The sequence below is a fragment of the Zeus faber genome (assembly GCF_960531495.2).
Source record: "Zeus faber genome assembly, chromosome: 2".
NCBI classification, from domain to species: Eukaryota; Metazoa; Chordata; class Actinopteri; order Zeiformes; family Zeidae; genus Zeus; species Zeus faber.
Window position 1 is genome coordinate 14,358,325 of NC_137189.1, and position 17,594 is coordinate 14,375,918.

At 41.0% G+C, this 17,594-nt stretch overlaps 2 protein-coding genes across 2 annotated transcripts; one reads left to right on the top strand and one right to left on the bottom strand.

The window, feature by feature from the left end:
- The first annotated feature begins 95 nt into the window (after positions 1–95).
- On the top strand, positions 96–13,000 carry lin9 (lin-9 DREAM MuvB core complex component). The gene is made up of 15 exons (XM_080021290.1): positions 96–1,036; positions 2,513–2,545; positions 2,781–2,872; positions 4,357–4,470; positions 6,225–6,355; positions 6,752–6,877; positions 7,079–7,236; positions 8,319–8,452; positions 8,788–8,916; positions 9,462–9,563; positions 9,647–9,727; positions 9,812–9,937; positions 11,059–11,241; positions 11,359–11,456; positions 12,068–13,000. The coding sequence occupies exons 1-15, from the start codon at positions 1,006–1,008 to the stop codon at positions 12,171–12,173; spliced, it is 1,644 nt and encodes a 547-aa protein (XP_079877416.1). The 5' UTR covers positions 96–1,005; the 3' UTR covers positions 12,174–13,000.
- Positions 13,001–14,029: 1,029 nt separating this feature from the next.
- mixl1 (Mix paired-like homeobox) lies at positions 14,030–15,457 on the bottom strand (the record flags this gene model as incomplete). The annotated part of the gene is made up of 3 exons (XM_080022978.1): positions 14,030–14,623; positions 15,037–15,248; positions 15,361–15,457. 3 exons carry the CDS (start codon positions 15,455–15,457, stop codon positions 14,030–14,032), a joined length of 903 nt encoding a protein of 300 aa, XP_079879104.1.
- Positions 15,458–17,594: the final 2,137 nt, after the last annotated feature.

The following is a 17,594-nucleotide window of genomic DNA, read 5'->3' on the forward strand; positions in this document are numbered from 1 at the left end:
AATGGCTAAAAGAATAGATTTTTTCGAGGAGGCCATTGTCCTTTAGTTAGTAATCGAACTCACCTCTTAAGTCACAGGTGTCTGCAATCTGTTTGAGCGGAGAAAGTTGTCGTCCGGCAAGTCACTCTCCCGAGACGCCGGAGATCCTGGCTCCACTTTGTGCGTCGTCATCAAGAAGTCGACGTCTCTGGGCGTGGCCGCGAGAGAGAGTCGCGTCCGACTCGACCCTCAGACTCGGGTTTTGAACGGAGACCCCGGACGGAGACGACAACACAGTCCGGCTGGAACGCGCCTGAACAAACCCCAATGCAAAGAGTCTGGCTTCACAGGAAACAAAATGAAGCCTTCGGAGAGAAGACCGCCGAACGCGGAGGGCGAATTCCTGTCCTGGCGTTGCTTTTCTGTTTCTGCTACTGGGTGCCCCCTTTTTTTTTTTTTTTTTTTTTTAATCCGTGCACAGCGTCGCTAAATCCCGTCGGTCGTGCCCGCGGAGAAACCTGAAAGTGTCCTTCGAGTCCAGGGACGACCGCAGTTCGCAAATGAAGGGCGGGGGCGGCCACCAAACCACCGCTCCCTCCCAATGCTGTGCCAAAAAAAAGACGTCAATTTTCTCAACACCCTTTTGTTTTACGATTTTAAAGGGATGCGTTGAATTAAAAACCACATGCAAATGGTGAAATAAATCGTAGTCGGAACCAAGTGCTCCAGTCAATTTAAACTCGTTTTGGAGAGACAATCAAGCGGGATGGAGAGATTGTGGCCTGGGTTTGAGAATAACTTGTGCATTGACTTCAAAAGGCTGTTTCAACCCTAGTAGTAAAACCAACAACTTCATATGAATATATATAAAATCACACACTAGCGTCTTAAAACGAGGTGGTGACGTTGTGCCTTCATAACCCGGCCGTGGCTAATTTTGGGGGCTTCTCAAATTGCCCTCCGTGGCGTCCCTACCCAGAATGCATTTCGACAAGGTCTTTGAAAAAGCAGCGCGGCTAATTCAAGATGGCGGAGATGGACCAGCTGTTAGACGAGAGTGAGTAACAACAACAATAATTTGAAGAGTTTCGCATAATTAATACGCAGCGGGTTCGTGGCTTACAATAGTTTTTCGGTCGTTCTCTGCCACGCGCTTTCTCGCCAGAATGGGTGTGATATTGAGGTTGGGGTGTAAAACTCGCTTTTGCACGGGTAGAGATACCGGTCTATCCAAGTTAGCAAGACATGCTAATGGAAGCTAAAGTTAAGCCACAGGCGTAGTCTTCGCCGGGTAAACACATAGCTTTAGCTTAGCTCGTAGCATACTCTCGCTAACCGTGATTCCGCGTTTAAAAAAAACAACTCCAGCTCTGTGTGGTCATCTTTACCCACTGTAGAACGGAACAGCATGCCCCCCATTTGTTTATCTAGCTGAGTGTAATTTAAATTCTTTGCAATACATAATAAGCATGTTGTGTTACACCCAGGTACACACGCTATATGTGCATTTGATATGTATGTGTGTATTCAGACTTTTGATATTGCACATTTCCTTTTTCATGACAGTGAATTGTTTGCATGTTTTAGGCTTATTTTATATTTCGGGTTTTTTTTTATATAAGTGTGTTTTAGTTTATTGCATATGGCACCTTTTTCCTTTTATTCTTACTGCTTTATAATTATTGCCTATTTTGGTGTGTGCTGCTGTAATGAATTAGGTGTCCTCTAATCGCAGGCTAGTTAATGTTACCGCAATGTTTGTTCTGCCATTATTCAGTAGAGAAGAGTAAAGTGGGATTGTGATCCCTAATCCATCTGTTTAACCCACTGACATCTGACGAAGTGTAACAAAATCTTGTTTGTTTTGCTTCAGTGAAACATTGCTGAAGTTTCACTCGAGTGTTTGACAGTTGAGAACATGGTTCAGGGCAGCATTATATTAGCTTTTGATACTTGGTACTAACACAAAAATAATGATTTAATGGAAGTATTTGTACACATTTCTAAAATAAACCGCAATACCATTATGTGATTGTAAATATTCTGCTCCAGTGTTGGAAAGTAACTAGGTACAGATACTTGAAACATGTACTTAAGTATATCCAGATTCAAGGACTTTGGACTATTATTACTATTATCGTCTGAATTTCAAATCCAATGTTTATACTTTTTTACTCTACTGAATTTCTAGCAGTCACATTACTTAAGTTAAAATAAATCTGGATTTATATATGTATATCATACAATTGTTTTTCTTCAAATTGTAAATAGGATATGCATGAATACTTATCTACAGGGGGTAAAAAAGGTGCAGTGGTGCTTTATGCTATGTTATGTCAAGACACTGGATATAACAAGTACTTTTAATACTTTGGGTACATTTCCGAGCAAACGGATCTGAAGTCGAAATGTCAATGCGGGATTTCTGCTACAGTCATTTTGTGTCAGGTTAATTCAGAACCATCCCTTGTGTACTTTGACATATTTTATTGCTTAGTTAATTGATGTAACATAATTTGATCTCATGTTTTAGGCTCTTCGGCAGAAGCACTTGTCAGTCTGAAAGGTAATGTATAAAATATTTAATGGTTTTCATTCACCTGACTTATGACTCAAATTGGAAATAAATTTTAACATGGTGTTGGCATCGGTAATAACTGACTTTCTCCTCCATTGAAACTGGAATGTCAAACTACATGTGACCCGTACACACAAGGTGTGTGCTGGTGCACCAAATTACATTAGTCAAGAATATAGTGTCTGAATATTAACGTTGTATTGGTCCTTGTTTATTCCTACAGAGGGAAGTTTGTCAAATACTCTAAATGAAAAGAACAACTTCCCAAGGCCTCACAACACAAGGGGACGCCATTCCTCCCTGACAATGGATACGGTTAGTCGAAAAACATGTTATTTTTCCTGCATTTTTTTCAACTCTCCGTCTGGAGTCTCTTGTTCATCTGTTAAATAAAATGATCAGAAAATGAAGACTGGTCGCAATTTAATACATGCAAGCTATTAGTTAGCTGCTAGGACTGATAGATAATCGTTATTTCCTGAGTGCATATAATAAGTCTTCCACAGTCCTTTATTTAACTGGATATGAAGGCGGTGTTATAATACCTAATATGAGGCTTTTGGCTTAATGTTTATTTGTTTTCTCTGCTGATTGAGTTTACACCGATCAGCTACAACATCAAAACTACCTGCCTAATATTGTGTAGGTCCCCCTCGTGCCACCAAACACCTCTGACCCATGGACTCCACAAGACCTCTGAAGGTGTCCGGTGGCATCTGGCACCAAGGCGTTAGCAGCAGATCCTTTAAGTCCTGTAAATTGTGAGGTGGGGCCTCCATGGATTGGGCTTATTGTTCCAGCACATCCCATAGATGCTTGATCGGATTCACATCTGGGGTATTTGAAGGCCAAGTCAACATCTTGAACTCTCTGTCATGTTCCTCAAACCATTCCTGAACAATTTTTACAGTGTGCATTATCCTGCTTAAAGACGCCACTGCCATCAGGGAACAGCATTGCCATGAAGCAGTGTACTTGGTCTGAAACAATGTTTAGGGAGGTGGTACATATTAAATTAACATCTACATGAATGCCAGGAACCAAGGTTTCCCAACAGAACATTGCCCAGAGCATCACACTTCCTCCCCCGGCTTGCCTTCCATCCATAGTGCATCCTGGTGCCATCTCTTCCCCAGGTAAACAACACACCATCCATCCACATGATGTAAAAAAAAAAAAAAAAAAAAAAGTGATTCATTAGACCAGGCCACTTTCTTCCATTGCTCCATGGTCCAGTTTTGACACTTACTGGAGGCACTTTCGGGGGTGGACAGGGGTCAGCATGGGCACTGTGGCTAAGCAGCCCCATACACAACGAAGCTGCGATGCACTGTGTGTTCTGACACCTTTCTATCATAGCAGAATTAACCATTTCAGTAATTTGTGCTACAGTAGCTCTTCTGTGGTATTGCTCCCCACGTTCATTAATGAGCCCATGGACACCCATGCCCCTGTCACCGGTTCACCGGTTGTCCTTCCTTGGACCAGTTTTGGTAGGTTCTTACCGCTGTATCCTGGGAACACCCCACAAGACCTGCGTTTTGGAGATGCTCTCTTCCAACACATCAACTTCAAGAACTGACTGCTCACTTGCTGTCTAATATATCCCACCCCTTGACAGGTGCCATTGTAATAAGATGAGCAATGTATTCACTTCACCTGTCAGTGGTTTGAATGTTATGGCTGATCAGTTTTCTGGACATTCTTCAGAAGGGATCTTATCAGCCACTGTTTTTTTACAATCGGGGTCTCAGATGACAACCATAGCCTGACATAAATACGTCAATGTGTCTGTTCAGCCGACTCGGGGCTCTAAGAGGAGTCGTCTGTTTCGTGAGGAGGAAGAGCCGCACCCGCAGCGAGTCTCCTCCAGATCTCCCAGGAGGAGCCAGCGGGTCACCACAACACCGCAGGTAAACACTCGCTATTTGCCCCGATACTACATGCTGTGTCATTGCCTGTTATATGTGATAGATGCATTTTTCTGTTGGTATAGCACTTTGAGAGCACTGAAATTTGAAATTTGCTTAGGCAAACTGCCGCTTCTCACATCATCCTTATTATTATTATTATTATTATTATTATTATTATTATTTTTTTTTTTTTTTTTTTTTTTACAATTGTTTACACACATTTTCAGAATCTTTGTGGTATTTACATATAAACAAACTACAAACATGAAATGCAAAACTCTACAAATCTCTACACAAACAATATTCAAAACTATTCTCTTTCCAAAATTCTTTTTTTTTTGTATCAAAATCACACAGACACATCATATCAATAGATCTTCCTATAAGCCAACAACGCCCTGATATGTTCAACACAAAACAATACTATAATGAATATCTTATCAATAGGTTTATGCTTTTGCATTTTCAGTGTTACACTGTCGCCAATTGTAAAACAATGTTACATTAATGTATACCTACTCAAATATATATAAACAAATGCAATACTGTAATACAATACAGTAACATTTTGATTTATGGTATATAATTCTGAAGTGCAGTATTTTGGAACACTTGTTTTGTAGGTAACACTTAACATACCCAACAGGAAAAATCCAGGAAAATGTTCAGTAAGAAAGGGTTTTTCTGTTAAAAAATAATTAATAATATGAAAAATAAAATAAAATCCGGCCACCAAAAGCCCCCAGGAGTAGGTGATATGGTCAGAGGTATAGCACAATAAATTGTGGTTGGTTGGTGAACCAGTTGCGGACCAGAACAGCCCGGTGGAAACTCACATTATCCCAGATGACATACTGTACCTGGGCTGCTCTGGTCCACCCCTCTGCTTGGCTTGAATGAGGATGCCATGTGCCCAGGAATGTGATGAGAAGGGGTCACCTTTTCTGGTGTTAACAGCCGGTGTCTTCCATAGCCTGGTCATCTGAGTTCTGCAGAAGATCCAAAAATATATGATTTCTTACAGTAAGCTAAAATATATATTTATTTCAATATGAAATGACATTACTGTTACATTGGCCCACTGATATGTCAGACTGCGGTATACATACATAGAGCAGTAGCATAGTGTCGAAAGTAGGCGACTTACCGGTCCTAATTTCTGAAAGAACGGATGATAGATGGAACCGTGTCATGCCTACGGTTGGGCCAAGCTCTCTGCCCAGCTTCCCTCATACTCAATCCATGGTTGAGCACATGGTCAACCAATGTGACCCTGATCTCATTTGGACAACTGTCTCTTACTCTCACTCTTTGACCTCTAGCTCTTGCTTCACCATTAACATCAATTTTCCTTCAAAACAGCTAATCTGTGGCCTTTTTATTGTATAGTGCTAAAGCTCTGAAGAGTGTAAATCAGAAATTGTGCTTGCAATTTTGAAGACTTGGTTTAGGGATTTGGTACATGAGCTTCAGATTTCAGTGATAGTGTCAAGTTCCAATTGTAGTGTAATTTTAGTAAGTAAACAACTGTGACAAACTGTAAATTCCATGTCTATCCAGGCAGTTAAAGAGTACTTCTACAATTATATGATATTATGACGAGTGATTCTGTGCTGTAATTATCTTTGTTTTTTGAGAGATGAGAACATTTTAAAATAATAATAAATAAAAAGGCTTATTTTATTTAACCATAAAGAACAAAAATCTGATTTGTATTGTTTGCTGAGTATGCTGTTTCAATATTTACCTTGCAGAAGTTTTCTAATGTGACTACTCCAGACAAGAAGGCATCCCAGAAAATTGGTCTCAGATTAAGAAACCTCCTCAAACTACCCAAGGCTCACAAATGGTGCATCTATGAATGGTTCTACTCAAATATTGACAGGTATTGTCCCAGTCACGACTACAGAACATACATTTAATGTTATGAAGGCTTATATGTAATGCAATTTAACAATATTGGAGAAGCATGAGAAGTTTGCTCTATATGCCTTAAGGCATCAGTATACTCGAGGTGTAACTGCTCAGCAAAATAGTGTTTGAGAACAAGAAGTGGACAAAAAAACTTTTAAGTTGCATATGGCAGTTTTTGCCAGTCTGTGAGCTGATTGCAACGGATCAGTGACTTTCCTTTCCAGTTAATTTAATCACTGAATCATTCTGAATACAGTTGACATTGGGTATAATAGGCTGATGTGCTTTCTGGTCTAGTGCTTTGATTACAGAGGGGAAAATTTATGAATTGTAGACTGACCGGCTGTTGTTTCTCTCCCTCCTCCAGACCTCTTTTTGAGGGTGACAATGACTTCTGCCTCTGTCTAAAGGAGTCATTTCCCAACCTAAAAACCAGGAAGCTGACACGGGTTGAATGGGGAACCATCAGGAGATTGATGGGCAAGCCACGCCGGTATGACACAACACAACCGTCTCCTCTGTTTGTCACTCTTTCATTTGCATTTTCCTGCATTGGTTCCAAAAGCTGTTAAGAGATCTAGAAATCATGGCTAATGTCTTCTGGTGTAGTTCGTTCATTTATACAAGCTGGTAATGCATATAAAAGCTGATGAAGTTGTATCTGTGAACTGCACTGGTCTGTTTTCTGTCGCAGGTGTTCATCTGCATTCTTTGCTGAAGAGCGGACGGCACTGAGGCAGAAGAGACAAAAAATGCGGCTGCTTCAGCAGAGGAAACTCTCTGACGTGTCACAGTGCAAGGACCTTCCTGATGAAATCCCTCTGCCTCTCATCATCGGCACCAAAGTCACCGGTAAGATGGCTGAACCTCACTGCCAGGCTGGAGTACTGTCTGGCTGTAGTCATGGCAACCTGCTGTCTGCTCTCACTGTATTTAGTGGTGATGTGTGGAGTGTTGCAGGAATTTTGAAGCTTTTACGTGTTGTTAGCAACTGTTTAAAAGGCAATTGCTCACAAGTGGCTGAATGAAACAGCAGAGGTTGTCAGGGACATTAAACGTGATCACGCTGAACATGGAACTCACCTACTCACGGGTCCACCTTTACAGCCTCTAGTTGTGTTTATACTCGCGCTCTTGCAAATTATTCTGACTCAACGTTCCAGGCTTTTGTAGAAGAGGTAAGCTCGCAAAATGAAATTACAAGTTGGAAGCTTAGTGGTAGTGGCGTTGAAGTCATGCGACCTTGGTGTTGTTTGTTTATAGCCTAACGTTAGCTTTTTACTTCTGACGATTGCATTTACACTGCAAAAATCCTAATTTGTGAAGATTATCAGTCTGAACAAAACACTCAAGTATCAAACCTTTGTTTGCTGCGGAGCTTATTTTCTGCAATAGTCCAAAATCCAATTGAAAAATCCCACTGGCTTTTTGTTGAGGGAACCAGGCCGATGCTAACTTCCTGGTTGGCCAAAAAATACGTCATCCCTACAGCACTCGGAGGCCAATTTGGAAGGTGGATCCACTGTGGGTTCCTTTGCTTGAACCACAATGTATTTTTGAGATGTGAATTTGTGCCATAAACAAGATGTGTGAATAATGACGTCTCCTTGATGCAACATGTTTTGTTTAAGAGAATCTTTGCATGTAACTTGTCACTTGAATTTTGAAGATTAAGAAACACTCACTATGGGCTTAAAAATTTTCATTACTACGTTGTTATAACCCATCCTTGAATGGACCCACAGTTGCTCACTATTTGCAAAATTCTACTGACTCAAGTGTGGATTGATTGAGTAAGTTGTTGATTACACACTTTGGAGAGGCTCATTAAGTGGTGGGCAAAGTTCATATCTTAAATATACCAATTTGTGTTTTGGAACTATAATCGCATTCTTTTTTCCAAGTTATTTCTAATGGGGCATTCTGTTTGGCAGCACGGCTCCGAGGTGTCCACGACGGTCTGTTCACTGGGCAGATCGACGCGGTAGACACCAGTGCAGCAACCTACCGTGTGACCTTTGACCGCAACGGTTTGGGCACTCACACTGTGCCCGACTACGAAGTACTGGTAAGACTACTACTGTCCACAATGTTGCAGCTATATTCAGCCGTTTTGGTTTCTTGTTGTAGTCAGTGTATTTGAATGGTGTGTGTCACATTGGTCTTTTAGTAATGATTTAAAGTTACTGCTTTCTTATTTTGCTGCTGAGACTTGTGGTCCTTATTGAAATAAAGTGAATTATCATGACTTTATAACACTTGAATAGCAGGGGAAGAGGGAAATGTCTCCTCCCTGACCGACTTTACTTTATACACTTAAGGAAAACGGTTAACAATACAGTGCACAGTAAATCATGTTTACATGCTGTGATGATACATTTGGTTTGAAATGTTTCTTTTCAGAGCAACGAGCCCAATGAGACCATGCCCATCTCAGCCTTTGCCCAGAAGCATCGGGCCGCTCGCTACCTGCAGAACTTAATGACTCCGCCCAGAGCACTGTACCCGGCTGCCACCACCCCTGTCCAGCTGGTAAGTTTACTGTGCAGGGAATACAAGCTGTACATTGTTCATATTATTAGTTTTTCCTCCTCTGCCTTTTAACCGGGGCCGTGAGATTTAGACTGCCTTGCTTCATTAGATGAGGCTGCCTTTTTTAAATCACTTCTTAAATCCTATTTTTAATAGGCTTTTATGTAATGTGATTGATACTGATATTTTTGATACATTGATCATTTGATCATTTATTTTTAGATCATGTATTTAATATTTTCTTTATCTTAAATTGTGTTTACTACTTAAGGTCATTTTGTATCTTGCTTCTAATTTTGTATTGGGCTTTTACTGTATCTGTCAAAGCACTAAACTTTGTTTTTAAAGGTATAAATACATGTTTTAACTATTTCAAATTAACAAAACAATTAACAGCATTGGAGAAGCTTCAATCCCACCCTTAAACTGTCCCACACTAGAACCCAGGTTAACTGGATTGTCCTCATGGCAATAGTTTAGTTTAAATGGGGGGGGGGGGGGGGGTTGAATGAACCAACAGTCTAATGTTCTCCGCTCCATCACAGGATAACGACCCTCTCATCGGTCAATCTCCATGGAACAATAAACTGACGGGCACTGAGGGGGACACACTCGGCGGGTTTCCTGTCAAGTTCCTGGTCCAAGTGGTAACTACTTCCTCTCTAGTGAAATAATACGACACAAGATATTTTAGGTTCCTGAGTAACTGGTCTTTCTTTCACCATTCCAGACACGACTGTCCAAAATCCTCATGATCAAGAAGGAGCATATCAAGCACTTGAGAGATATGAACACAGAAGCTGAGAAATTGGTATATTAAAAAAAAAAAAAAAAACAACTGTTATTAAGCTTATTCCCAGTTTAACATAATCTGAATATTTGTTTGTGTTTTCAGAAGTCCTACTCGATGCCTATTGGCCTGGACTTCCAAAAGCGCTATGCAACCACAGTACTGGAGCTGGAGCAGCTCAATAATGACCTTAACAAAGTGCTGTATGAAGTTCAGCAGTTCTGTTGTGAGGTAATTTGGATACAGCATGCGTGCGCGCACACACACACACACACACTTCTCCTTAAAGAAAAGGTTGCACTTCTGTTAATCTTGTGTTTTTTTTTTTATTTATTTATTTATTTTAAAAATTTTTTTTTTTTTTTTTTTTTTTTTTTAATATACAAACATCCCTCTCAGAAGCATAGAACAGTACTCAGTAGGCCTGGCCAATGATTCACTATTGTCAAAGTCAAATATCACCGCCCCACCCAGAATATGTGGATATTATGACGTAGTATGTATCACGGTTTTTAGGCCACATTAACTCTAAGATTTCGGCATCTTTTATATTTAAGAGAAAAAAAGTTTAAAAGGTGTAAAAATGTATTTATAGCAGTCTGCCATAAATAACTAGTGTAACGCTCTGTGTGTATGACGGGGGGGGATTCAAGTTCATTGTGGATTGTTATAATTTGCATTAGTTCATCTGATTGGAGGGGAGGTGTGGGAGGAGGCAAGCGCCTGGTGGAAGTGAGCGTCTGAAGAGAAGTCTGTAATAAAGAGGGACACGGCCATCCCAGGAGATTATTTTCCGACTTGACACCTTGATTGATTGCACTCTTTACAAAAACATTTCTACGTAGTTTTATCTTGTTTCTATTGAAAAGGCAGTTGAAAAGAAACACACCTCTCACGCGACAAAAGAGAAATGCCTCAAGGACCCTGTCAGGTCAGGCGGACGTGGGAGGTGGTGCTCCAGCTTCAATAGGAAGTGGTACACATACGGCATGTAGTGCGGGGTGTAGCAAACGGTTCGATACCATACTGTGTGTGTGTGTGTGTGTGTGTGTGTGTGTGTGATATCTAGCAATCCACCTTCATCAGGTTAGATAACCTTAATGCAACCCATAAACTTTAATCTAACTTGAACTTAGTCAGTGCTTTAAACACCTTACATTATTGTCCTTTCTAACCTTGATAAACCACTGTTTGTAAGATTAAATATAACTGTTATTTGATATTTAATCACAATTTCCTATTTTTCGACAGCATGTTTCTCCAAGAGTATTTTGGGTGGACTTCCTGTGGTTTCTGTTTTTGAGTGTTGATGGGTAAACCTTTAAATACTTCTCCACTTGTGCCCTCCGCAGCTGGCTCCAGATCAGGGCATGGCTCCAGCTGACCGTCCCACAGAGCTGCGGCAGCGCTGTGAGGAGGAGGCCCAGGAGCTGGTCCAGCAGGGCACCTCCCAGAGAGATGGACAGCCCAGTGTCGCCAACCCCAGCCTCACGCAGCTTATCTCGCGGCTCACCGCCCTACTGCTGCAGATCAAGGTACAAACTTGAATCATCCCAGCGGTCGCCTTCGCTGAAGACTTGCAAGTGTTGATAAAAGATCAATGCTTTGACCCTTCTAACTTTCACTTCAAGGTCTTTTTGTTGTTGTTGCAGTGTTTGGCAGAGGGCGGCGACCTGAATTCCTTTGAGTTCAAATCTCTAAGCGACTCTCTTAATGATATCAAGAGATCAATAGACCCATCCAACCTCAGGTGAAGATACACATGTTATGTTTGGTTCCACTCTCATCCTGTTAGATTAGATGGCTGGAAGTTACCAGGGAACAAAAACAATTCTATTTGACCTGGAGCTCCCTGCATATGGCAGGTTGATCACACCAATGACAGGGTGTCTGCAGGTATGGTAGAGTGAAATGTTATGCGTGGTTAAATGCTTAAGACAGATTTTGACATTTAACCGTGTGTTGCACAAATCAGTCTCTTATTGAATATATTGAAGTGTTGCTAGTTAGTATAAGTACAATGGATATATTTTGTACAGGGCAAATGGAAGTATTGGGTAGAAATAGGAATGTAATGTGTTAGATGATTCTATTAACTGTTATTATAACGTTTGATTTAGGTCAGATGGCAAGGTAAGTGGTAAGGTAGTCTACATGTTTCACTGAACTTGGGACGGTCGAAGAAATAGACATCTTGACAAAATGTTGATGTTGAAATTAAGACCTCATGAATTCAGTAGTGGCAATTAGTGACTTTAAGGCCTAAAATTTACAACGCAGACATTCTAAGCACCTGCAGACACCCAGGTTTATTACATGACTGGGTAGACCTGCATTACTGTTCTCTATTTCTGTTTCCAGTTGCTTTCAGAACAATGTGGAAATCCATGTGGCTCACATCCAGAGTGGCCTTAGTCAGCTCGGCAACCTGCACGCCTTCGCTGCCAACAACACCAATGCCGTCTGAACTCACCTGCGCCCTCAGCGAACCCATGCACACAGCAGAGTGGTCGTGGGGATATCTAAAGTCGGTGCTCCTTCCTGAACTGTTTTTTACTGCGGCGGGGGGGAGAGACTGTTTTGAATCACATGTGCTCCCTGTGTCCCGATCTTTGGACCGGACGTTTTGTCCAGACTTCTGAAACTATTCTTCAAGGAAATGGTGGGAATTTCTGGTTGGTCTTTTAGCACATGTATTGTATTGAGTATGTGCACCCAATTGAACGTGAAGCTTAACAACCTTTTAATTCTACGATTCTATTCTGATTCCTGACGGTTGTTTAATTTGCCAAGCATTACTTCTTGAAGTTTTTATAGTCCATATTTATTTATTTTTGAGTGGGTGTATGGTTATTAAACAATATTTTACTACTTCTGAAGGTTCCTCTGTATGTCTTGGTCCCCCTCACTGCTGATTGTAAGCACAGGGGTGGCTAAAGAATGTTTTGTAAAAATGTTTATTGTAAATATTTGTACAATACCTCTGATTAATATGACTTAACATTTCTGTTAATAGCATTTAAAAATGGCTTTTTGTAATTTTGTGTGCACTGAAGAGATTTGGGTATTTTTATAAAGGAGAACTCTTGGTTTCCAATGCCTTTTGATCCTTAATTTTACATATTATTCAGCATGGCTCTTGCTACAATCTCCCACTTAACAAATGTCACCAGTCTAAGTTAAAGTCTTTTCCTAGAGTATCTCTATTTCACTTTTGTAAACTTGTATATGAAAGTGCCTCAGGGCATGTGTACATAAATGTCACGCTCTTTTATATTAAAAATTGCAAAGCACGTTGTTGGAAGTTTTTGCCCTTATTTGGGGGGGGAAGAGTCTTTCACTTAGTAAATGAATTACATGTTTTAATTTTGAAATAAATATGCATATCCTTTAACAAACTCATGACCAAATACTTGGTATACCACCTCTGTAATTACATGGAAACATTTCAAGTCACATAAAATTGTTAAAACTTGCCATTGTTTCCCAATGGGAGTCTGAGGCCCTGTTTACAACTGCTATTAACATGCGTCTTGGGTGATTCGATCACAAGTTGGACAGCTCTAAGTACATCCGTTCACACCTGCCATTAGAATGCGTCTCAAATAACCACCTGTGAACAGATCTCACTTCCCTGCTCTATATGCAGATAAACATTAACGTTTGTAAAGACCAAAATTGTTCTCCAAATAATTGGAGTGCAGTTTTCTCTCCTCTAGACAGCGGTGCACCAAGCACACTCATGCAGGTTTTCTGTGTTTTTATTTTAAATGTATTTGTTAGTTTCCTTCTTGTATGAAAACCTTTAAACAACTGGGTTAAGGGACAAATAAAAACAAAGTGTTTTTACTTTTAGATGTTTTTACTTGTAGATGTGTTTTAGATGTACTTGTTTTCCTCTGTTACTGAATTGGAACAAAACAAAAAACCAGTGCGTCCCGAGCCCACGTCTCCACGTTGCTTTCGGTTGCTTTGGGACTTAATTTAGTTCAAACTGGATGTTTTTGTGTAAATACTTGTAAATCATAAATCCTGCACTTCTGTAACAGGGCAACTGCCTCAATTTCCCGGCCAGACATTAATATGACACTATTGGCACGCGAAGAGTACGTTCTTCCGCTTACACAGAGGTAGACGTAGTGAGTGGCGGTCCTTCATTGTGTCAAGGACACATTCACGTTTACGCTGCTAAAAGATGGTGGCCATATGCAGTCCAGAGCACCTCCGAATGTGGTCTAAGTAATCGTCTCCCAATGTGTCTTAGGTGCGTTCACACCCGTATTTAGAGCTGTTCACTTGTGATTGGATCACCCGAGACACATGTTAATGCCAGGCGTAACCACGGCCTGAGTCAGAGAAGTCCTGGGCCTCGTTGGTATGGATGGGGGCGAAATGGCTGAAGGTGTCCCCAGCGGCAGTCACCTGCGGGTGCTGTACCTGACACGCGGCATTGGGTGACGACCTGTTGAAGTTATTTTGGGGAGGAATGGGCGGAATAACCACTTTCATCTCTGGCCCAATGGTTTTATTGGGTGGGAAATTGTCATATTCCACCAGGACCTTTGGGCTCGTACTGGCATTCATAGGAGAAGGAACCTTGGGGTAATGGCCATTCTCCTTGTGGAAAGGATGAGTATTATGACAAGGGACGACAACGCTCAGCTCCTCTCTCTTTATCGGTGGCTCCGCCGAAACAGGAGTGTGTTCAAAGCCGGTCCGGTGCTGATCCCCCGTGCAGTTGCGGAACGATGCTCCAAAGTTGGCTTCCACCGAGAAGTTTGCAATGCCTTGCATCTCAGGAGCCATTCTGCCCTGGAGCTGCACGAAGGGGGCTGCAGGAGAGCTGCTGGGGCCTTTCATGGAGACCGATGAGCCAACTTGCCTGCGAGACTTGGCCCGTCTGTTTTGGAACCAGACCTGGAATAAATCAAACAGAAATAAAGTTAGGAACTAGTACCCACAACACACAACACTAGACTAACAGCCCTAGAAGTTTCTTTGTGTGTATATACTGTAGAATTATAGAATTATTATAGATGGTTTTCCACGTTTGAAAAATATTAGACATTTTGAAATGTATTCAATAAAAGAATGGTGTATATTTATAAACAACATTATTTTACACACGCAGACACACACAAACACACACACACACACACACACACCACACCGACCTGCTTGTGTATTTTTATATTCTTTACAATATATATGTAATAACAATGTTTCTGGTGCGCACGGCAATTAATATCTGTTGTGTGATCAACAAATACTTAAATGGACACAGTTTGACGGGTGGTGCGTTGGTGACCTCGGACGGCCCCCGCGCTCACCTGGATTCTGGACTCCGGCAGACCGGTCAGCGCCTCCAGCCTCTCCCGTAGATAGATGTCTGGGTATTTGGTGTCCGAGTACACCTTCTCCAGCACCTCGATCTGCTGCTGGGTGAAATTGGTCCTTTTTCTCCTGTGGTTCAGGAGCGCCATGTTGTCGGCTCTCGGCACGGCGGAGTTTAAGTACTTGAGGGAATCCGGGGGCCCAAAATCTACACACAACACAAACCGGCATCGGTGAACGAACGTCCTGTCGTCTGTTACATCGTCGTTCTGCGGATTAACGAAACGAAACGGAATCCACAAAGCGGTACATTCACGAACCTGTGTGCACGGCGCTGTAACCTCCGAGGTTGGCTTCGTGGCATAGTTGGAAGTGGTTCAGATCCTCCATGTGAAGACTCCCCTGCACGGCGGACATGGTGCGGTTTTTCACCCCTCACTGTGTGTGTCTTGGATTGGAAACCTCCCTGCAAAAAAAACCTTTTATACACACCCCTCGCATGCGGCGATCAAAGGTGGTGCTTTTTTTTTGGAGGGGGGGGGGGGGGGACGGGGACGTGTGAATGGGCGACTGGCTCTGAAACATCCGAGCAGCGGTCTCAGACGGCGGGAGTGTGAAGGCCCGACACCCCGGACGGTGGAGCGGCCGCGGGTCGCTGATGGAAACGCGCACGACGCTCAATACACATCAGCTGGAAAAACATTGACCCGCTTTGAGATGGATGAAGCAATAACAGAGCAGTAGTCTTCAAAGAGCAACTTCCTCACTTTTACACAGGCTCCCGAACATCGAGTCACTGTATGCAAGGTCCTTTTTGTTTATTTTATTAAAATAAATCAGTTCATATATTTTTTTACCCTTGGCATCCCACGTATCATGCAAAGAACGGAGTTTTATTATTATTATTATTATTATTATTAATAATAATAATAATAATAATAATAATAATAATAATAAGTATTTTATGATTATTTAAAAATTGGCATTGGAACTATCTTTCAGAGAATTGTCTTGAATGCAATGGCATAAAATAGTTAAGTTTGTACACTTAATGTGGGGAATTTATATTGTATTGGAATGTTGCATTTATAATAGTGCATTGCAAATTCGTCGTGCACGGAAATACAATTAAAAACGTTATATATATATATATATATATATATATATATATATATATATATATATATAAATAACTTTCAAAACCTTACCTTTTGAAAAGTCTTTTTTTTACATAGGATTATGTGGTATTTGCATCATGTTACTTTTCAAGTCTAATAACATGAGCCAAACGCATTTTTCAACATCACATGGAAATGATCTGCACATTAAACGCGTCACTTCAAGGAAATGGCGCATGCTCCACTTCCCTGACAACAAAGTTCATCTCAATACACAACCCTCAGTTCAAAGGAGATGAGAAGTGGGCACTTGGATGGAATGGAGGAAGTGGGGATCAAAAGTTCAGGCCTAAGAACAGACAGACAGACAGACAGAGTTATCTATCCATCTCAGACATAAGAGTAAGCATTAATTCGAAACTAATAATGAACACATCTCTGTTCATTCAGACATGTGTATGCTTATTTTTTCTTGTTCATCATGCAACAGAATTGTTAAAATACGTTTTTATTTCAAACATCGGCCCATTATTACCTTCAACATGCCATCTATTACCAACAGACAGCTGTTTCGTAAAGATTTCAGGTATATGTCATGTCAGCGCCTGGAAAATGACTGCACTTAATGACAAATATATCTTTGGATATAATTTGAAAATGTGGGGGTATGAGAAGTCCTTTTTTTTATTTATTAAAGATCATAATGTCATCACTAGCCAATAATTATAAATGAAGTAGTTAGCGTTATTATACTGTAGGATACCTTCTCTACCTGAGCTGGGATTGGATAATACATCACATTGGATAGAAATATGCTAAAGTACTAAATAACTTCTGTTTTTTTGCATAGATCATTTGCATGGATAACCGTATCATTCAGGATCGTCTGTGCTCACTCAACCAAAGAATACTTTTCATTTGGTTTTCTGATTCTTTTTTCCAATTAATTTGCATTTCTATTCCGCGTTGCAAAAGCCATCATGCCGACTACTGATAGCACTAACTTCTTAATGTTTGTAAATGTCTTTCCATCTATAGGCCTACATATTTCTTGGCAGAAATGTAAAAGTAGGCGTTGAACCTGTCGACATATAAGGGACTTCTTATTGACTCTGTTAGATTCATGCGTGTCCTTTGCCCTGCTGCATTTCATTGAGGCTGAACTCGGAAAAATCCAATCTCTGACTCTTCTCTGAGGAGACACGCGTCGAACTTCGATCTAAACTCCAATGTAGCTCTATCCTTTGTGCGGATCAGTTTAGAATTCACAACTTTGCCAGACAAACAAACAAACACATTTGCCGCCCGTGTCCGTGTGCTCCCATTCACAGACGTTACATTAAATTACAATGAGCGATTTCCGAGTTTCAATAGAATGCGTCATATGGTGCGAAGATACGTGCCGATTTTGAATTAAAAGTGGGAAATTAAAAATT